Consider the following 22,599-nt stretch of genomic DNA (forward strand, 5'->3'; position numbering starts at 1 on the left):
ATATTACTTTCCTATATACAAGACTAGCAGAAGTACCCGGCATTGCCGGGCGGGGGAGGGGGGGGTGTAGGGGGGGGGGGGGGGACAGGGGGTGGATTGGGGGGAAAATGGGGGGAGGGGGGAAAGGGGTGAGGGGGGGAAGGTGGGGAGGGGGAGAGGGAGGCAGGAGAGGAAGGGGGTTCATCACCTTTACGTTGAATATATTCTGGTGAATGTGGCATTCATCACGTTTCTGAGTTAAGTGTGATGCCGATCAGGAAGAAGAAGAAGCTGTACTACCAACTTCATACACTTCCGGAATAGTTTGATTTATTTGTGTTCAAATGTCTGGTGATTGTTTTGTATTTATTTATGCGAATGTGTACTTGTATATAACTGTCATTAATTTTAAAAGGCTTCGGCACTATCAAGCGATTTAGGCACGATCGAGCAATATCGAGCGAAATCCAAAAAAACGAACTTTTTTTTTCATACTTTTTATTTTTTTGCCTAAAACACTCCCAGTCACTCACTGATGAACCTCTGAAAGTATGACGAAGATCCGTTCAGCCATCTCTGAGAAAAATGGTGACACAGACAGACAGACACACACACAGACAGACTTACACAGACTGTACTTGATCTTATGTAGTAGATCGTAGATTGTCTGTTGGGAAAGTAGAAACAAACAAACAAATAAATAAATAAATAACGATCATCAAAAATTTCACCTTTCCGTGTATCTGTGAATCCCACTAATGATCTGTGTGCAGGCTTGTCAGGCAGGAAGGTGTAAGCCAGTTGTGGAGCTCGGCTTCAGAAACTGCACTAACAAGTGCCATGGCCATGGGGTAAGCCACTCATCGCTAATGAAATAACCAGGTAATTATACGAATATCGTATCACGCACTGGTCAAGACTTAGTTTCAAAAATATTTTTGGGGGGGAGGGGGAGGGGCAGCTTGGTTGGTGTTTTCACCCCTTTAGGTTTGTCTGTTTGTCTGTCTGAGCAGGATTTCTAAAAAAAAAGCTATGGACAGACTCAGAGGAAATTTTATGGACAGGTTAGGTTGTGTGTGTGTGAGACAAGATCAAGCCGATTCGATTTTGGTGAAGTTCTGGATCCGGATACTATAATTTTTTAAGTGATTCTTCACCATTGAGAGATGTGGCCAAAAACGATAAATAGCTTGATATATCAAAAAGTTGTGGACAAGTCATGACAAAACTTGGTGGATGAGTTGGTTAGGTGACAAGAACAAGCCGATTCGATTTTGGGTCAAGTCCGAATCAAGATCCGGCCTATCATGGGGATACAAAACATAAACTGTCCAGCTTGGCGGACGTATGCTCTCTACGGAGTGCTGTTCTAGTTTTTGTTGTTGCTGTTGTTGTTTGTCATCTTGAGCTAATTTTTATCTTCATCTCCAGGAATGCAACAACCATGGTAACTGTCACTGTCAGTCTGGATGGGCCCCACCTGATTGCTCTCAGCGTGGGGCTGGGGGCAGCATAGACAGCGGGCAACTGCCAGGTCTCTCTGCTCCTTCACACTGTTTACATGCTCATAACAATCGTTATTTGTGTGTATTTTTCCCCTACCTTTACAAATACCAAAAATCACCTGGTTTGGTCCCTTTCACCACAATTTAATATTATTTCCCTCTCTCAACAGTTCATCCATCTCTCTTATCCACGATACTGCCCCTGGTTTTGGTCTTGACGTTGGGCCTAGTTGCTGCCTTGGCTGCCCTATGTTGGTGGCACCGCCATCACTATGTGTTTCAACGGTTTGTTTCAACGATTCGTTTATCAAGTTTCACTTACTACACATGACTGAACATTTTGGTGATCTGTCGTTTCTTTTCTTTCATTCCACCTGTAAGTTTCTGCATCATTAACCTGTTCACCAAGTCATTCACAGATCTTATTCAAATTCATTAATTCCATAGTTTTCACTTTTTAGGGTACCTCATATCATCCAACACCATTGCTGCATATAGTGTGAAAATGCTGATGTCATAGGTCATGTAGTTGGGCAATGGGCAGCCATATTGGATGAAAGTAAAATAAGTAAATAACTATTCCTCTGAAACCACTTAAGCTCTTGAAGACAAACTTTATAAGTATCATCTAGTTGTCAAGGGGAATACATGTTTAAAATTTCAACATGATCGGTCACACGGTCTGGCAGCTAGAGGTGTTAATTATTTGAAGAAGAAGAAGAAACCTTATAATTTTATCTTCTCCAGTACGGCTTCCAAGATTGATGTGAAACTTCACGCTCATGATCAACAAGTGTTTTTGGAAATATCGTTTAATAACTTAAAAGTAATTGCTCGAATTCTGGCAGCCATTTAAAAAAATTATTTTGAATCCGAGTATTTTTTTAAATTATTTTGAATTGAACGTTTAAAATCCAATTCTGAGACCGTTTTTTAAAGAGGACGTCATGGGTCACGCGTCTGATCAAATTGAGGTTGCATCAAAGGGGGGTTCTATCAAAGCAGGACATCTTGGTACCCAGTCAGTGTGGCTCAGAATATATAATAAATATCACAAAGAATACTTCGTTCCTTCACACTCATTTCATTCTTTCACTCAACTCAATCGACCACACATTACCTTTTGCTTTGTTTTGAATTTAACCACAGAAATGATCTCATTTGTCCACAGAGTACGCATCTGGTGCAGCAGACAGGGCATATCCAAGTCGGGGCAAAACGAACAACATGGACAACCCAACCTGCTGTTCGGGAAAGAAAAGGAAACTGGGACGAAGACAGACAGCTTTTTACTCAGGGTACTTTCATTCCTATCTGCATAATTGTATTGACTTACACATAACTTGTCTATTTTGTTGTGGATTCCATTAACGTCCAGTTAACCTGTGCTGCTTTATGAAATCTTGACAATGTGATTATATGTTGTGTTGAAGTTCAAGGAATGTTGTTGTGTTGAAAAACAAACATGTTGAAGGAATGCAACATTCCAGTCTTAATGAAGTTAAAGGCATTTTGCCATCGATACCAAGAGATGTCTGTCTGTCTGTGCATGTGTCATCACTTTTCTCGGAGATGGCCAAACGGATCTTCATCCAATTTTCAGAGATTCATCAGTGAGTGACGGATAGTGTTTTTGGCAAAAAAAATTGGGAAAAAATTTGAAATAAAATGTTGAATTAAAAAACAACAATTGCTCCATAGAGTGCGTAAGCCTTTGTAGCTATGTTAATAGTAATATTAATTGATCCCCCAACCCTATTCCTTAGTGGGTGTAGGTAAGTGTTTTAGGCCCCAACAAAAAAAAAATTGAAAAAAAAACCAAACTTTGATTTCTTTAAAAGGCAAACAGGATTAGAATAGCACTGGGCAACGTCCGGTACCCCTGCTAGTACTAGATAAATCTAGAGGCTATGGCTTTATGTCTTTGGTGTACTTAAATGAATACCTTCTTAGTTATTGGTGTAATGTCTCTCTGGAAATCTTTAAAAACATAATTTACACCAAAGGAAGTATCTGCAGCCACAGCATATGGTATATAGTAGGTTGTAGACTTTAGGTAGTCGGTTGTAGACAGCAACCATTCAGGGTAGTACTACCGTTTAGACTTTGGAGCGTTAATGTGGTGCCCGGAATCATCTTACACTCTCCATGTCAGGATTTCTGGTCGTACTTTCTGTCTCACTCAAACTATAGCTATCGGGCTAGCTTCAACCTCTCTTTCTCGCAAACAAACATCATACACTTTTCATCATACACTTTTATTTTTTTTATTTAAGGCCTGGCCACAATGAGGACTATATAGGCCTGGAGCCTTCAACATTAAAAAAAAATGTTTCTTTTTATATCCACAGCCCTCTGGAAAAATTGGGGCACTAATTTCATTATTTGTGATTTCTGCAATTACTGTATATTAGAATGATCTGAAAAATAGCCTCATCAAGATATTGATGCCAACATTTAATCGTTGCCTAATTATTTGCTGGCAAAATGGAAAAGTAAAAATAAAAAATACCATGTCTAAATATCTTAGCCTATCTAAATATCTAAATATCTAAATATCAATATCTAAATACCATGTCTAAATATCTTAGCCTATCTAAATATCTTAGTCTAAATATCTCAGAACGAGAGACACATAATCCTGTGTCTCTCGTTCTGAGAACCGCTCCTCGCACTGCGTTTTGGAAAGCTGCTGATTGTTTTTTTACATTTTCATTTCACTTTTCTTGATGCAATATAGTCAGTCACTTTATCGTCCTTTCCAGTAATCTTTCAAATGACCATAAATACAGATCTTCATGGAGTAAAACACTATTAAAATAGCTATATTTTGCCCTCTTTTTAGACAAATCCAACCTCCACCGCCCAATGTTGCACCACCATTTCGCAGTGGGTGGTATATGTACCGAACTCAGAGCTTTGGCTCTGAGTGAAATCAAGCGTGCTACACAATTAACCCTTTTAAAGTACCGTATGTGAAATAAATTAAATTGATAGATTAACTTAAACTGTTTCTGTCACTGGGGACACGTACATTTGCTTGTTTTCCCCATCATTGGGGACGGATACTTTTGCGAGTTGTGAATAAGTGCAAAACAAACAATAACTATCTGTGAACGATACGAGTAAACTCTAAATAGGACGTCTCTATGCTTTACTTGCATTTAGTTAAACTAGTACACCCGCAGACTTTGGGAGGGGCAGGAAGGGTCATTCCTCTTTGGGGTATATAGATTACAGTCGATCTATGGGCGGGTCTCAAGAACATTGGGGTGTGTGTTCATTTACCAAGTTTCTTGTGAAGAGATCACCAAGTGGTTTAAGCATTTGAGCAAGCACTCCATTCAAAACCGTTAAGGAACGGCTGGCCTGGCAAGCGCTAGCTAGCTACTTGGTAAAAGAGCACAACCCGAGCTTCTTCCTTTCAGTTTCGTATCAAACAGCAGGAGCGAGTTTCAAAAGTTCGCTACGAAAAATGCCACGGTAGCGGCAGAAAGGGCCATGTTGTTAACCCAATATATGTGGGTTATATAGAGTACAGTAGATCTTCGCTCAGTTCTGTAAGTAAACCTTACTTAACGGATGTCGGGATTCCTCCAAATTTCTTCATTTATTGTTATAAAGAGCATTAGCGACTGTTTAAAAAGCTAAGCGTACGTGTTTGTGGTGTATAATATTTTTACTTCCTGAAGAAGCCGTTGCTCCCACAGAAACGCCATTATAACTATAAGCTATTTATACACGTTATCAATGCAGGAAAAACGCCTTGGGGAAGTGGGAAATTATTAGTATTAATATTGTTTTGTAATAACATTAACAGTATGCGATTAACATTAACTTTGTTATAAAAAGCGTCTTTGGAAAAACGCCACGATAAATCTTCTTTGGAAATACGCCACGATAAAGCTAATTTAACATTTATATGCACCTCAACGTGCAACCCCATTGACGGCAATGACGGGCAAACTCACTCGGGGGGGGGGGGGGGGGGGAGAAAACCCCCTTGGGGAGGGGGGCAAATGAATGCGCTACAACCTTCATTATGTAACCTTTTGTCATCCTGTCAAGTTTGGTTGAGATTGGATAAGTAACGACAGAATGTATTGGCGTCAAAAATTCATCAGACAGACACAAATGGCGTATTTTAGTATGATGATAATAGCTGTTTAACCACCCTATTGGTGGATGTAGAAGGCAAATCTGAAATGGAGTGAAATCCTTGCTGAAGCTAAATAATTGACTAAAATTGATGGAGCCGTAATATCTGGGTCAAAAGTGATTTTCCACGTATATGTCACAAGAGCGTCTTCACAGCAATAAGTGTTCTAATAGTACATACTTAATGGACATACTCACATTGTGATAGTATGTACTTTATAGATGTACTCACGTTCAAATAGCACATACTCACTCATGTTCAAATAGTATGTACTTTATAGATGTACTCACGTTGTAGGCATTCTTGAGTTGAGACATTCTTGATATCATGCTTGATGTCTCTTCTCACCTCTTACTGAGTCGAGACATCAAGAAAGAAAGCAAACTTGGACTCAACATTTCTTGGACTCAAAAGTAGACACCTCATCACAGAGAAACACTGTATCTTGGGAGTTGTATGAAGAATTCCGCTTACCAGAGCTGACTGGCATCACTTGGATGCTGAATGAAATGTGAATTTAAATTTTGGAAGTAAAACTTCCCTTTATCTATCTTCTTTTGCGTAAGTATCAATCTCACTTTGTCTGTCTCTTTTTGTCCTCAGGCGATGCAAACGAGCACTAGACCAACTTACCCTCCTCCAATACCTCCACCTCCACCTAAGGCCAACTCCCAGGTATTCAAGTTATCCAAAAATTGCCAAAGGCCTGCATTGTCAGTTATTTTAATCTAATGCTTGAGCTACAGGCCAAGGCCTTTTAGACTGATATATCTGATTTTCCAAGGATCGATGGAACATGCACAGTCTGTAGCTGACTTTGGAGGTCAGCTTTGCTATGTGGTTGGCCCATGAAAGGTCACAGTTGATGGTGAGGCCAAAAGTTTCAAGACATTGAACCTCTTCCAATGGCTGACCATGAAAATACAGTCACGTGAAAAAGTAAGTACACCCCATATAAAGTTTTGACTTTTTCAACGTATTTCAACATACAGCTATTTGATCTTCATTTCAACAATATTGATAGATAAAGGTGATATAATATAACAAATATCATGAAACATTTACATTTTGTAGTCCATTGTATAATTTAAATAAACATAAATGCAAATTTCGCATGTGGAAAAAGTAAGTACACCCTAACATTTATCACAACTTCAAATACCTAAAATTAGAATCAGGTGCACCAGCTCAGGTGCAAATGATTAGAACATCGTTAGAGAGGATCTTGGAGGAGCCTGTCTTATTTAAACCTCCGACATTTAGTTTGGTTTGCTCTTTGTTGTTGAAGTGTGCGGCGTCACCATGCCTAGATCAAAAGAGCTCTCTGAGGCCTTCAGAAAGAAGGTTATAGATGCCTACGAGTCTGGGAAGGGATTTAAAAAGGTCTCCAAACAATTTAAAATCAATCATTCGACTGTCCGGAAGATCATCTTCAAGTGGAGAAGATTTCAAACAACTGCCAACTTGTTCAGGCCAGGCCGCCCCAGCAAGTTCAGCCCGAGAGCAGGCCGCAAGATGCTGAAAGAAGTCTTTAAGAACCCCAGAATGTCATCACGGGACCTACAGGTAGCTCTTGCCACTGTTGATGTCAAAGTGCACGAGTCTGCCATTAGAAAGAGGCTGCACAAATTTGATCTACATGGGAGGTGTGCCAGGAGGAAACCTTTGCTGTCCAGAAAGAACATCAGGGCAAGACTAAAATTTGCCAATGAACACTGAGGCAAAGACCAGCACTTCTGGAACAATGTGCTCTGGACAGATGAGTCAAAGGTAGAGCTATTTGGCCACAGTACCAGAAGACATGTTTGGCGAAAACCAAAGACAGCATTTGATCACAAGAGCCTGATACCAACTGTAAAGCATGGTGGTAGAAATATTATGGTTTGGGGCAGCTTTGCTGCATCAGGGCCTGGGCAGCTCACCATCATATAATCCACTATTAATTCTTCATTGTACCAGAGGGTGCTTGAAGATAATGTGAGGCCATCTGTCGGAAAGTTGAAGTTCAGCTGAACCTGGACCTTGCAACATGACAATGACCCTAAACATACCAGTAACTCCACCAAGGAATGGTTGAAAAGAAAGAAATGGAGGATTCTGGAATGGCCAAGTCAAAGCCCGGATCTAAATCCCATCGAGATGGTGTGGGGGGATTTGAAACGAGCTGTGCATGCAAGAAACCCCTCAATCATTGCACAGCTGAAAGAATTCTGCATGGAGGAGTGGGAAAAATTTCTGCCAGTCGATGTCAGAGACTGGTGGACAGTTATAAGAAACGCCTACTTGAGGTTGTTTCTGCCAAAGGGGGCAATACCACGTATTAGAGCCAAGGGTGTGCTTACTTTTTCCACATGCGAAATTTGCATTTATGTTTATTTAAATTATACAATGGACTACAAAATGTAAATGTTTCATGATATTTGTTATATTATATCACCTTTATCTATCAATATTGTTGAAATGAAGATCAAATAGCTGTATGTTGAAATATGTTGAAAAAGTCAAAACTTTACATGGGGTGTACTTACTTTTTCACATGACTGTATATCGGTGGTTTCGCACACAGGAAAACACCGACGAGTTTTTTTAGGCGATTAGCTGGATCGATCACATTTCTATAAACCCAGATCAGCAATGTGTACTGTGGAGTCGAGCATATATCATCCAGGTGTGAGCACAAGCTGGTTGACTAGAGTTGGCGGAAGACTGCATGAGCAAGTTGGGAGGTGCGAGTATGGCTCTGCTATTGAGCCGGGAGCCGGGACAATATAAATATTGGAAGAGGTGAGAGGAAAAGACAACACAACAAAGAATTGGGTGATAGAAGACAGGATGGAGGTTCGAGAGGAGAGGTATTACAAAATAGGGGGAAAAGGAAGAGAAGAGCATGCACAAAAGTTTCTTTTCTTCCTTGTTAGAGACGTGTGGAGTATGCAGGTGTTGAGTTTGACGGCATTAGAAGAGACTAGCATTAGTAGGTAAACAAAATGAAAAGAATGGAATAAAATGAGCAACGAGTAAAGTAAATGAAAGGAGATGTATTTTTAAACCAGTGAAGCATGCGGTGCTACGCGCGAGACTTGCTACCAAGGAGGAAGCGGACAACGCGGTAAGTTTATAGTTCTTTATTCCAAAGAGGTCACTGTAGCACTGGCGCGCTCCGGGCTGCGCGCCCAGTGTATATCCTGAGGCCACGCCTACCCCTCGGGCGTGGCCGCCACCCACTTGGTGTGCGGAATGATGTCACCACGCCAGTGGGCTTTCGTGTATGCCACCGCGCCCCCCCAGAATTCCCGCGCACCTGGAGGGCCAGCTTGCGGGGCAAACGGATGACCCGGCCGAAGCGCCCTCTGGCGACCGGCGGCGTCCGGAGTGCAGGAATGCAAGTTGGGATGCCCCCGGCTGTACCCGGGATGGGTGCCGGACCGGGGGGCGGCGTGCCTGTGGTGCTGGGCGGTGCCGGGCATCCGCCCGCAGGGGGGCGGCCCCGACGCGGGGGCAGAGCCACCGGCGGTGGGTGGTCCACGTCGAGGTGGGCCGGCTTGAGGCGGTCTATGGAGACCCGGTCAGGAGTGCCGCCGATGTCCAGGGTGAAATGTTTCACCCCGGTCTCCAGCACGCGGAAAGGCCCGTCGTACGGGGGCCGCTGTGGTGTCCGGTGGGCGTCGTGCCGGACAAAGACGTACTCCGCGGTGCGAAGCTCCGGGGCGAAGTGTGTAGGAGGGTGCCCATGGTGCGCCGTCGGCACTGGGGCGAACCTCCTGGCGGTCTCCTGCAGCGCAGAACGCTCCTGCGCCACGGACCAAGGTGCCGTGGGGTCGGGGAGGAACTCGCCCGGCACCCGCAGCGGTTGTCCAAAGACCAACTCCGCCGCGGATGCGCGCAGGTCCTCCTTGGGCGCCGTCCGGAGGCCCAGCAGGACCCAGGGGAGCCTGTCGACCCAGCCACCGTCGCGGAGGGTGGCCCGGAGCGCGGCCTTCAACGAGCGGTGGAACCGCTCGCACAGGCCGTTGGCCTGGGGGTGGTAGGCCGTGGTTCGGTGCAGCTGGACCCCGAGCCCCTGCTCGACCACGGCCCAGAGCTCCGAGGTGAACTGGGGGCCGCGGTTGGATGAGATGTCCGAGGGGGCGCCGAACCGGGCGACCCAGGTGGCGATAAATGCCTGTGCGACGTCTGCCGCCGTCGTCGCCGCCAAAGGCACGGCCTCCGGCCACCGGGTGGTGCGGTCCACCATGGTAAGGACATGGGTGAAACCCCGCGAGGGGGGCAGAGGTCCCACTAGGTCCACGTGCACGTGGTCGAACCGACGTTCCGGCACCGTAAACGGGGCCAAGGGGGCCTGGGTGTGCCGGTGCACCTTCGCGCGCTGGCATGCGAGGCACGTCCTGGTCCAGCCGTGGACGGCCTTCCAGAGGCCATGCCAGACAAACTTGTCGGCAACCAACCTCTGGGAGGCCTTCGTGCCCGGGTGGGACAGGCCGTGGATGGCGTCAAAAACCTGGCGCTGCCAGCCTGCGGGCACAATGGGGCGAGGCCGCCCAAGGGAGACGTCACAAACGAGGGCTGTGCCCGCACCGTCGAAGGGCACCTCGGTGACGTGGAGGCCCGTGACGGCGGTCCGCAAGGCCTGGACCCCGGGGTCGGCGACCTGGTCCGCCGCCATCCGGGCATAGTCGATGCCAAGGTGGACTGCGTGGGCGACGGCCCGGGAAAGGCAGTCGGCCACCGGGTTGTCCTTTCCCGCGATGTGTCAGATGTCCGTCGTGTACTCGGACACTGCCGCGAGGTGATGCTGTTGCCGGGCCGACCACGGCTCGGCGACCTTGCCCATCGTGAAAACCAGCGGCTTGTGGTCGACGAAGGCCGTGAACGCACGGCCCTCGAGCAGATTGCGGAAGTGCCTGACCGCCAGGTGAAGCCCAAGCAACTCGCAGTCGAAGGTACTGTACCGGCGTTCGGGCGGGCGAAGCTGCCGGCTGAAGAACGCCAGCGGTTGCCAAGCACCATGCACCCATTGCTCGTGCACCGCGCCCACCGCGTAGCCCGAGGCGTCGGTGGTGAGGGCGATCGGTGCATTGGGCGCCGGGTGCGCGAGCATGGTGGCGTTGGCCAAGGCGAGCTTCGCGCCCGAGAACGCCGCATCCTTCTGCTCGTTCCAGGTAACGTCACCTTTGCCCGGCTTCCCTCGAAGGGCCTCGTGTAAGGGGCGCAGGAGCTGGGCGATGCGGGGCAGGAACTGATGGTAAAAGTTTACCATGCCCAGGAACTCCTGGAGCCCCTTGATCGTGCGGGGGCACGGAAACCCCTTCACCGCCTCCACCTTGGCTGGTAGGGGGACGGCCCCATGCCTGGTGACGCGGTGCCCCAAAAAGTCGATTTCAGCGACACCGAACCGGCACTTGGCGGGGTTCACGATCAGGCCGTGCTGGCCCAGACGTTCGAAGAGCGTGCGGAGGTGACGAAGGTGCTCTTCGCAGGACGCACTGTCGACGAGGATGTCGTCCAGGTAGACGTACAAAAAATCCAAGCCGCGCAAGACGCTGTCCATGAGGCGCTGGAACGCCTGAGCCGCATTTTTCAAACCAAAGGGCATCCGAAGAAATTCGAAAAGCCCGAACGGCGTGATGACAGCCGTCTTCGGGATGTCCTCCGGCCTGACAGGGACCTGATGGTAGCCGCGTACGAGGTCCACCTTTGAAAAGAAGGACATCCCCGCCAACCGGGCGGAGAAGTCCTGGATGTGGGGGACGGGGTAGCGGTCGGGGGTGGTGGCGTCGTTGAGGTGCCGGTAGTCCCCGCACGGTCGCCATCCCCCACGGGGCTTGGGCACGATGTGGAGCGGGGACGCCCACGCGCTCTCGGAGCGCCGCACGATGCCGAGCCGCTCCAGCATAGCGAACGCCGCTTTAGCTACGGCGAGCTTCGTCGGCTCGAGGCGGCGTGCCCGGGCGTAGACCAGTGGCCTGGCGGTGGGGATGTGGTGTTCCACCCCGTGCTTGACAGTCCCCGCCGAGAAGGTGGGCCGCGTGAGGGCCGGGAAACCCGCGAGGAGGCGGGCGAATTCGTCCGCTGCCGGAAGCGTACAGATGAACCTGGCCGGAACGGACCCGCTCAGCAAGCCGCTCGGCGAGCAGCTCAGTGAGCCGCTCTGTGAGCTGCTCAACGAGGCGGGCAGCGCACACGCGAGCGAGCTGAACGTCTCAGCCTGGACAAGCCTTCTGCGCTTTACATCAACCAGTAATCCATTAGCACATAAGAAGTCCGCGCCAAGCAGTGCCATGGGCACGTCGGCCGTAACGAACGACCAACGGAAAACCTGACCTCCGAACCGCAGGGAGAGACAGCGTTTTCCATACGTGCGTATAGACGTACCATTGGCCGCAAGCAGCGCGGGACCTCGGCCCGCGGTGTGCTTGTCGGATGTACCGGCAGGAATGACACTCACCTGCGCCCCCGTGTCGCACAGGTAATGGCGCCCGGACAAGGTGTCCGTTATGTACAGAAGGCTGTTTGAATTGCCGACGCTCACCGTTGCCACCGAGCGCCGGCTCGCCCGTTTCCCGACCTGCCGAATGAGCACGGCGGGCGACACTGCCGAGCCTCGTGGCCGAACTTGGCATGGAAGAAACACCAGGCGGGCAGCTGCGGTGTCGGAGGCCGCGGTTTTCTTCGCGGCGGCGGCGGTGGTGGTGGGCGGGGCGTGACGGCGGACACGAGGTGCGGTGCATCGGGGAAAGCCTCGGGAGCCTCGGGAGCGGCAACCGCGCCAAGACTCGCCTGCGTGTCCAAAGCCGCGTAGTATTTGTCGGCCTCAGCAGCGAGTGCACGGGGTTCCGTTGACGCGGAACCAGCCAAAGCGAGGCGGATTCGTGCTGGCAGCTGGCGTCGAAACAACGCCCGGAATAGAGCGTTCGGGGTTTCGTCGCCCATGAGCGCCAGCATATGGTCCATACGGACCGATGGTCGCGTGTCCCCGATCTCGGGGAGGTCCAAGAGGCGATCGGCCCGTGCGTCCACCGTAGGGCTGAACGTGGCGAGGAGGAGACGCTTGACCGCCTTGTACTTGCCGTCGGCAGGTGGATCCCTTAGGACCGATACGACGCGGGTGGCCGTGCCGGGCCTGAGGGCGGCGACCACGTGGCAGTACATGGTCTCGTCCACCGTGATGCCTCGAAGTCGGAACTGGGCTTCCGCCTGCAGGAACCAAACTTTGGCTTGTGACTCCCAGAATTCGGGGAGTTTGATGGAGACCGCGTTGGTAGCCATTGTTGCGGCGGTTTCGGGTAGTCAGCGACGGCTGACTCGAATGTCGGAGGTCACCAATGAAGCACGCGGTGCTACGCGCGAGACTTGCTACCAAGGAGGAAGCGGACAACGCGGTAAGTTTATAGTTCTTTATTCCAAAGAGGTCACTGTAGCACTGGCGCGCTCCGGGCTGCGCGCCCGGTGTATATCCTGAGGCCACGCCTACCCCTCGGGCGTGGCCGCCGCCCACTTGGTGTGCGGAATGATGTCACCACGCCAGTGGGCTTTCGTGTACGCCACACCAGCATCATTATATAACCACGATATCCAAAGGAATTATGCAAATTTAGGAAGTGCATAAAGCAGAAAAACATAAAATGTCATAAAATTGAGAAAAATATACTTCAATTTAGAAAAAAAACATTTGGGTGAATCGATATTGGCAACTGAAACCGGATGTCCGAAATAAACAGAAGAGCAAAGATGGCATGGAGTGCTTTCAGGAAATCAAGTTGTATTCTTAAAAGGATTCATATACAAGGAACATGGAACTTTGGTGCAGGAGGCCATTCGGCCCATCATGGCTACACTGCACCAACTCAAGCATCGTCACCCATCCACACACAAGCTACCTACATACCATGCACACAAGCCAATGTCCTCATCCCCCTCTATCTCCAATGCATCCAGGTACCTATCTAAATCCAATTTAAGCTTATCCACCCCCTCCACTGCCAAAGCCTTTCTGGGAAGACCATTCCAAGCATTAAGCATAGGGGCAATACCCCTGGCACTCACCTGGTAGAATAAACAGTATACTGCACTGACTAAAGGTGTTTTAAACCAATTTCAATGGTTGCTAGAAGACTGCTACTTCAATGGTTGCTAGAAGTTGCTAGACAATGCATGTAGAATCATACTAACATAATCATAAGACTTTAAACAAAAAAATACCTATTTATTTTGGGGGGCAGCCCCCCACCCCCAACCCCAACCCCATATACCTCCTAAGGCCCCAATTTTTCTAATGCCTTGAACAGACATTGGTACTTCATGGATGATGAAGGTTGTGGTGAAGTTTTATCGAAATTGTGTATGTAGTTTCTGAGAAGAAAGCAAATACCTATTTTGGGGGCAACCCCCCAGTAAACCCCCAAAGGGCCAGACTTTTTTTAATGCCGTGAACAAACTTTGGTACAGCACGGGTGGTGAAGGTTGTGGTGAAGTTTCATCGACATTGTGTGTGTCGTTTCTGAGACGAAAGCAAATACCTATTTTGGGGGATCAAACCTGGATCCACCTTGACCCCGGTAAACGCCCTTTGACCCCGATTTTTTTTAATGCCGTAAACAAACCTTAGTCACAACACAAGAAATATCGTTTGTGACAAATTTGGTCACAATCCGTTCAGCGGTTTCGGAGACGAAGTTTCAAGTGTTTACAGATTGACAACGCGCCATCGTATAAGCTCCCCTGAACTTTGTTTCAGGTGAGCTAAAAACACTCCGAAAGGATACAATAATATATCTCTGGACTGGGATTTGAACTCAGGCTGGCTCACCTATAAAGCAGATGCTCTACTTATAAAGCTACCAGCCTTACCTATTGATGGGCTTAGCAAGTGAGTAGCAGGTGTGGTAGTGCCACTATTGAAACCCTGTGAACGTCTCTTGTTGATGCCTCCTTTCTGTGCCCTCTTCCATTTATAGTTTGACTAGTTTTACTTGAACAAAAAAAAATGAAAATATCTGGGAATCTGGAAGAAAAGAGTTTACTAAGCAACCCCAAAGTGAAAATCCTCCACTGAGGAGCTCTATCTGACAAATTGTGATTAAAAATTAATTTTTTTGGAATACAAAAGTCTAGGCTCATGGAACGACTAATCAACAGAGGGCAGCAAACTTACAGATGGACTCAACTCCAAGGGAATTAAAGTGGAACACGGAAACAATTAAAATTGGGTGTGCGGAAGGTAATATTTCAGTTTTTTCTTTTTAATAAATTTGCAAAACTTTCTAAAGTCCTGTTTTCTCTTTGTCATTATGGGGTATCAAGTGTAGATTGATGAGGGAAAAAATGAATTTAAACGATTTCAGCATAAGGCTGCAACGTAACAAAATGTGAAAAAAGTGAAGGGGTCTGAATACTTTCTGAATGCACTGTACAATTACTGTGAATATTTGGAAGTAAATATATTGATGTTTGTTGCCTCGAGTACAATGTTGTTTGTACAATGTACTATGTACAATGTACTTCAAATCTCATTTCCTCTCACTGTCTTCCCCATTACCAACAAGCCCCCAGCTCGACCACCACCCCCGATGAAACCTCTTCCCAAGAAGCCCAACGGAACTTCAAAGAACCATACCCAGACATTTTCCAATTAACCCCTGCACTCTTCCTCAGGTCAATGTGGGATTCCACAAAGTTATGTATCTTATTCCTGACAACTTGATTGGTTTATTTGTATATATTAGGATTTTTTAAAATGTATTTGTTTTATTTATATAGTAAAAAGACATAACTGCAAGAAGACTAATCTATCCTCCTTTGCAATTAATTTTAGCCTTTTCAGCGCCAACACGCGACTTGCAAAATGATGTATGGATGCTAAATGAGGCCTTTTGCGTATGTGCTGTGTGTTTGTTTACAGTGACCCGGTTCTGCTCGCCGGGCACTTTTAACCTGCCGGTGCTAGCGCAACATCTGTGATTCAAATTGTCTTTTGAAACATAATTTTCAGCAATTAGACGAAAGAGAGGCAATTTCAAAATTGTTAACCATAATCGTTCTGTTCCTGAATGCAAATCGGACTCACGGAAATTTAGGAATACGAGAAATATCCGTGGATGAGAGGATTCGGGTTCATACCATCTCCTGTTAGTGGAAGCTAGCATCAGCCTTCCTGTATATGACACACACACACACACACACACACACACACACACACACACACACACACAGAAAGAAGCTTCTCCTTTTAGCAACAGATGCAAAAATCTAGTCTGATTTCTCAAGGTCTCTTCAATCCCCCTCCTCCCTTCAGGTTTTTAAAACAGCTGTTCACCACCATCTCTTATCTCCCCCCATCCAAAACCTTGATCTTTTCTACCCCCGTTAATTCACCCCAGATCCACTTTTCTGAAATACCGACTTCTTTCCTGGAAGTCCTAGCTGTGTCCATGTGTTTTTTTGTTTGGCTTTTTACCCCATGTGTTTTTACCTCCCCCACCCCTCACCACCCTTCCCACGCCACCTCTCCCCAAGCCCCCTCCCTCGCACAGATCTCCCGATGTCCCTTCTCTCAAATGTTGTACTTGTGTGCTTCTCCCTCTCCCCATCTGGTCTCCCACTCCCTTTATTTTGTCTTATGTGTCCGTTTGTTTTTTTTGTTTGTTTTTTACTCCATGTGTTTTATACCTCTCCCCCCCCCCCCCCCATCCCTCATCACCCTTCCCACACCTCCTCCCCCCAAGCCTCCTCACTCACACAGATCTCCCGATGTCCCTGCTCTCAAATGTTGTACTTGTGTGCTTCTCCCTCTCCCCATCTGGTCTCCCGCTCCCTTTATTTTGTCTTATGTGTCCGTTTTTTAATTTTTTTCATTAATGTTAGCTCTTACACGAGCCTCAATCTTGTATACAAAAGAAAAAAGAAAAAAAAAAGGCCCTGTAACCAAATAAATAATGTATTTATAACATCCCTCACAACTTCTGTAGCTCCCACCTCCCAGCATGTTTAACTTACCCTGTACGTGCACAAGGTGCAGATATTACTTTCCTTTCAGGGTTCAGAAGCACCTAATCCATAAACACAGTCCAATCACTGGTAGCGATCCGTTTGGGGGTTTGTGTAGCACATGGGCCTTGCACCTTGCACCTTGCACCATGGGTTCACTCGGGCCTTGCACCGACCCACACGGTCTGGAGTTTGTACTACGAGCAGCTGCCTGTTCGGCGAGCTGAGGAAATTCTCCACGTCTTTCGTTGTGCAGAGGCACAGCCCTTTTTCTCAGGTATTTTTCCAAGTATTTCGACTTCTTTTAGAGGTTTGTGAGTCGTCACACGATATACCTTATTTCGCCTCGAACACACAAGTTTCCTGGGGTTTCTGCGCATGCGCACCGAGCATTCTGGGGCTGATTATTTTGAAAGTCGCGTATTGTTGCGAAATTTTCCAGGGATGTCACACGAGTTAAACAACCTGCATTAAAAGGATGTAGTTATGTTGTACAGACTTGTTAAGCTATTGCAAAAATAACAATTTGATTGCAGTTTTTTTTTTGTTACATTAAACCTTCCATGTGAAATCGTGAAAAAGCTACAGCTGTTAAAATTATATAATTACTAAAATGATTTTTAAACCCTTTTTATACCTTTTGATTTGTATAAATTTAGATCCCTGTTACTGCCGTTGACAAAACGACAAAAATAGTCCATTGGACCTTTGAGCGGGCAAAATACAATTTTATAAAGCTACCATGTTTGCATCGTTAACATCATTTGTGGCCAGGTGTTGTCCAAACCACGAAGGAACATTCTTCTCCTGGATGTAGCAAACTTTTGATGAATAAACGTGCTCCTCAAATTTTATCTCCTTGTTGATTTAGCGAAACATAAGAACTCGGAATTTCGAACTTGCCATGAAAGCGTCGATTGATATGCCTCTGCCCAACTTACATGCCAACTCACTGTTATGTTCGATGTCAATTAAAGGTCACATGTAGAAGAGAGACCACGTCAGATGCTTCTAACTCGAGTTCTGATTTATAAAATGACTAGCAGAAGTACCCGGACGGGGGAGGGGAGGGGAACTGGGGGGAGGGGGAGGGGAGCTGGGGGGAGGGGAGGGGGGGAAGTGGAGGGGAGGAGTGGGGGGGAAGGGGAGGTGGAGCAGTCAGAAGTGGCAGCTCTTTTATGGAGAATTTATATCTTAAAGGGGAGGGGAGAAGGGGAGGGGGGGAGGGGGAGAGAGGGGAGGGGAGGGGGGAAGGATGGGGGAAGGGGAGCAGTCAGAAGTGGAAGCTCTTTTACAGAGAATTTATATCTTGGAGGGGTGAGGGGGAGCGGAGGGGGGAAGGAGGCGGGAAGGGTGGGGAGAAGGGGAGGGGAGAGGCAGGAGAGGAAGGGGAGTGGCTCACGTTTCTGAGTGAATGTGGCTCACGTTTCTGAATGAATGTGGCTCACGTTTCTGAGTTAAGTGTGATGCCAATCAGGAAGAAGAAGAAGCCATACTACCAAATTCGTACACTTCCAGAATTGTTTGATTTATTTGTATTCAAATGTCTGGTAATTGTTTTGTATTTATTTATGCGAATGTGTACTTGTATATAACTGTCATTCATTTAAAAGGGCTTCGGCACTATCGAGCGATTGTTTTTTTTTTTACTCCAAAAAAACGAACTTTTTTTTTCAATTTTTTTTTTTGTGTGTATAGCACTCCCATGCACTCACTGATGAACCTCTGAAAGTTTGATGAAGATCCGTTCAGCCATCTCTGAATAAAACGCGGACACACACACAAACTGTGTTTTATATATATAGATATACAGTATACATGTTTATATATAGATATATATATAGATATATACATGCAGACTTCCGTTGAACTTGGGGCTGACTCAGAAGAAGACCTTTGTTGGTCGAAAGCTTGTCGACAATTAAAGATCGACGTCCTGAAGCTACGTCCGCGTCTTATTTAATCTAACGATTATTTATTCAATACAAATGAGACGCCCTGCTCGTACTTTGGAGTTTCTACTATTTCTTACAGTTATATATACACAAAGAATTAAGTTAAGCACCCCTACACAACGAATTAAGGTAAGCACCCCCTAATATATATTCTTTGTGTATATGTATACATTGGCATATATTCTAAGGTATGTGAGATCAAATAATGATTGGTATGACATTAGCAATTATCCATTGATGAAATGCAGATGAGTGCACTCATCCGTGACGCCCATCGCTCGTGCAGCACGTGTTATCATCCACGTGGTCGTGATTTTCTGTAAATGCACTATCATCACGGGTTATTGCAAGTCACGCCTGAGCTCGTGTGGGGGTTACATGGTCATTTTCTCGTAATGGTGGCTCGTAGACGGTTGTCGGACGGAGAACGATGGCGGATAATAGGCATGATCGAGTCCGGAATGTCCAGAAAAGCTGTAGCTCGAACGTTTGGTTACCACCATTCGGTGATCAGTCGGTTGGTGCAGAAACACCAGGAAACGGATGCGGTGAAGGACCGCCCAAGGTCTGGAAGACCTCGCGTGACAACAGTCCGCCAAGATAGAGCGCTTTTGAGACTGGTGCGACGATATCCCTTCGCCTCGAGCCATTTCCTGAAGGACAACTGGCTGCCCAACAGAAGGCTATGTCACCGTACCGTGAGGAACCGCCTGAAATCGGCCGGTTTAAGGTCAAGACGAGTGATCAAGCGTCCAAGGCTACTCGAACGACATCAGAGGGAGCGTTTGGCATGGTGCCTAGCGCGACGTGGATGGAACATCCGGTCTTGGAGGCGAGTTCATTGGTCGGATGAAAGCCGGTTCTTGCTGTACGTGACAGATGGGCGTGTTCGGGTGTGGCGCCACAAAAACACCGCGTATGCACCTAAAAACATTCAACCAACGGTACCCTTTGGTGGTGGCTCGATTATGGTCTGGGGATGCTTCTCCCATGACTGTAAGTTGGACCTGATAACTGTGCGAGGTAACCTCAACGGAGAGCGATATGCTGAGGAAATCCTGAATACCACCGTAATCCCGCACTTCGATGACCACACCCTCGCCAGCAGACCCATCTTCATGGATGACAACGCCAGGCCTCACCGTGCGAGACGCGTCCGAGCCTTGCTGGAGCAAGGTGCTGTGACAACCATCCCCTGGCCTGCGTACAGTCCTGACCTGAACCCCCTCGAGCACGTTTGGGACATGTTGGGACGACAAATTGCGAAGATGGTCCCTCCAATAGCCAATCTGGATGAATTGGAACGTGCATTACATCGGGAATGGAACAACCTGCCACAGCAACGCATACGACGGCTTACAGGGTCTATGAGACGTAGGGTTGAGTCAGTGATCCGATCACGTGGGTCCTACACACGTTATTGACGCAAAGATCGCTAGAGGTCTTCTCAGAACAATGACTGTACGTTAGAAAACATAAACGTCATCCACACTGTCCGTGATGGACCTATAGCTCCATACTTAAATTGAGGTGAAAATATGCCTAAAATTCCCAAAAAATTTCACCTTAAATTATTCAGAATAAAATATTGAAAACGGCATGATTGTTATGTTTTTATGTGACCATAATATCACTTCTCCAGAAAATATAGCAATATCATGGGTATATTACACTGTTTTGACGACAACAAACTTGTAATGTGCGAGGTTGTAAAAAAACGGGGGGGGTGCTTAACTTAATTCTTTGTGTATATATCCATATATATATATATATATATATATATATATATATAAATCGGGATCTAAATTTAATTCAAAAATTGATCCAGATGTCTATTCTCTTTCAAACATTCAAACCGACAGAGGTAGTTATTTATCACAGCATCTGTAGAATTTTCACCCTTTTACTCAACTCCGTTTCGCTGTTATTTGGTGGAGCAAAAAGTCAACTGAGCTTTACAGATATTTATATTCTCAAAGGGCACATGACCAGAGAATGAATCAAAGGGCACAGTTCCCAATAATGGGAACTGATTAAATAATGGGATTCATGATCCCATTATTGAATCAGTTCATGTATGTATCACAGTGCATATTTGTGCCAAGTTTGGTTGAAATCCCTTCTGTGGTTCACAAGTTATCGTGGTAACAAAAAAACCGACAATGGACGGACGGACAACCAAGAAACATAATGCCTCTGGCCTTTGGCTGCCGAGGCATAAAAAGTAATAAGATAAATAAATAAACGAAAATAGTTATAAATATGAATGATGCTATGAGGTTTGTGCATGAAAGCCTCGATCTTGTATTTAAAAAAAAAACAAAAAAAAAACGTTTCCAAAACCTATTGTTAATACAGACATTGCATAGCACACACACAAGTACACTATGTAATGCATTCGTGATGTGAGGCTTCGGGAACCCTCAGTCATACCCGTTTAATTTTAAACAGCAAGCGGGATAATCACGATTCGTCATCGGAAAATGAGTTTCAATCACCTTGGAAGAGCGAAACCACCTGGATCTTGGGGAATCTCGCACCAAGTCACAGCAGAGGTGACCTGTCCACTTGAGAGACCGTGATTCTCCTCCAGCAAGTTTTGCTGGTCTCAACTGGACAAACAAAGCACACAGACTCGTGCCATAGACTCCACTTCAAAAATTGGTTCTCAAGGGTTCTAGAGAGTGTGGGGAGGAGGTAGAAGGTCAAAATTACACAGTCAGGGGAAATTTCATATAGAGCACACCACTAATTGGCTGATGCCTCATGTTCACAGCTTGCCTCACCTTCCAACATGCTAACCCTTTATACTGCCAAAAACACATCCACTTAACTCACACAAATTGCACGATAAAGCTTTTAATGGCTTGGATATGCTGCAATGTGCACAATATACATGTTAGCCATTGCCCATGATTGATTTGATTTGGTTATTGACACCAAATCTGGTTATTGCCAATGGAGACTTTTTTTTTTTTTTGTAATGCTAACATTAACATAAATGACAAAAAAACAAACGGACACATAAGACAAAATAAAGGGGGCGGGAGACAAGATGGGGAGAGACGGGAAAGCACACTAGTACAACATTTGAGAGCAGGGACATCGGGAGATCTGTGGGAGGGAGAGGGCATGGGTGGAGGAGGCATGGGAATGGGGGTGGGGGGTGGGAGAGGTATAAAACACATGGACACTGCGAGAACTTCCAGGAAAGAAGTCGGTATTTCAAAAAATTGGATTTGTGGTGAAATTAGCGGGGGTAGAAAAGATCAAGGTTTTGGATTGGGGAAGATAAGAGACGGTGGTGAACAGCCGTTTTAAAGACCTGGAGGGAGGAGGGGGATTGAAGGGAGTGAGGGAGTTTGTTCCAGAGGCGGGAGAAAAGAGGAATTAAAGAGTGAACGTGAGCAGAGAGCCGAGATTTTGGCAGTTTCACCATAAGAGGGTTGCTGGCAGATCTTGTGGAGTATTTGGGGGACAGAGCACAGAGAGTGCTGGGGGAGCTAGGCCGGAGAGGAGTCGGTAGAAGACAGAAAGACCACCAACCTGCCTGCGGTGAGTGAGTGAAAGGCCCTCAGAATCAGCTTCATCGCGGAAGATTCCAATGATTCTGAAACCTTTGGTTTCAACAGCGTGAAACCGAGCTAGGTGTGAGGCAGGAGCACCAGCCCAGAGGGGAGAGCAGTATTCCATTGAGCTGCGGATGAAAGCCTTGTATGTGGATTTGTATGTGGACAACAGCGTGAAAGCCTTGTTGCGGATGAAAGCCTTGTATGTGGTGAGGATTTAAGGCTGCTTAAATATAAATCCTGGAAAACAACATAATGCTCCACCCCTCCTTCAAACTTTGTTTCAGTCTTTTTTGTCCCTTCTTCAGGAGTGTCTCGTGGAGAGTCCAGCTTGTCTTAAGTTGGAAATATGGTAAACTGTAATTTTTGGCATTGAAATTGTCAATTTGAACCAAATTGGAGCGTCCGTTCCGAGCCATTGTTTTGACGTCGCTGGTACCCATAGTACC

The 22,599-nt window shown here is 46.6% G+C and overlaps 1 protein-coding gene across 1 annotated transcript in view; it reads left to right on the forward strand.

Moving 5' to 3' along the window:
- The window catches only part of LOC137418084 (disintegrin and metalloproteinase domain-containing protein 12-like), a 108,561-nt gene extending 93,153 nt beyond the window's left edge, over positions 1-15,408 (forward strand). Inside the window, exons 17-22 of the mRNA XM_078769882.1 lie at positions 753-830; positions 1,411-1,513; positions 1,655-1,769; positions 2,656-2,782; positions 6,247-6,318; positions 15,186-15,408. Coding sequence (XP_078626008.1) covers positions 753-830; positions 1,411-1,513; positions 1,655-1,769; positions 2,656-2,782; positions 6,247-6,318; positions 15,186-15,275 — 585 coding nt within the window. The 3' untranslated portion in view covers positions 15,276-15,408. The remainder of the gene's footprint in view (positions 1-752; positions 831-1,410; positions 1,514-1,654; positions 1,770-2,655; positions 2,783-6,246; positions 6,319-15,185) is intronic.
- Positions 15,409-22,599: the final 7,191 nt, after the last annotated feature.

The sequence above is a fragment of the Myxine glutinosa genome, chromosome 1 (assembly GCF_964187855.1).
Source record: "Myxine glutinosa chromosome 1, kmMyxGlut1.1, whole genome shotgun sequence".
In the NCBI taxonomy this organism is placed as follows: domain Eukaryota; kingdom Metazoa; phylum Chordata; class Myxini; order Myxiniformes; family Myxinidae; genus Myxine; species Myxine glutinosa.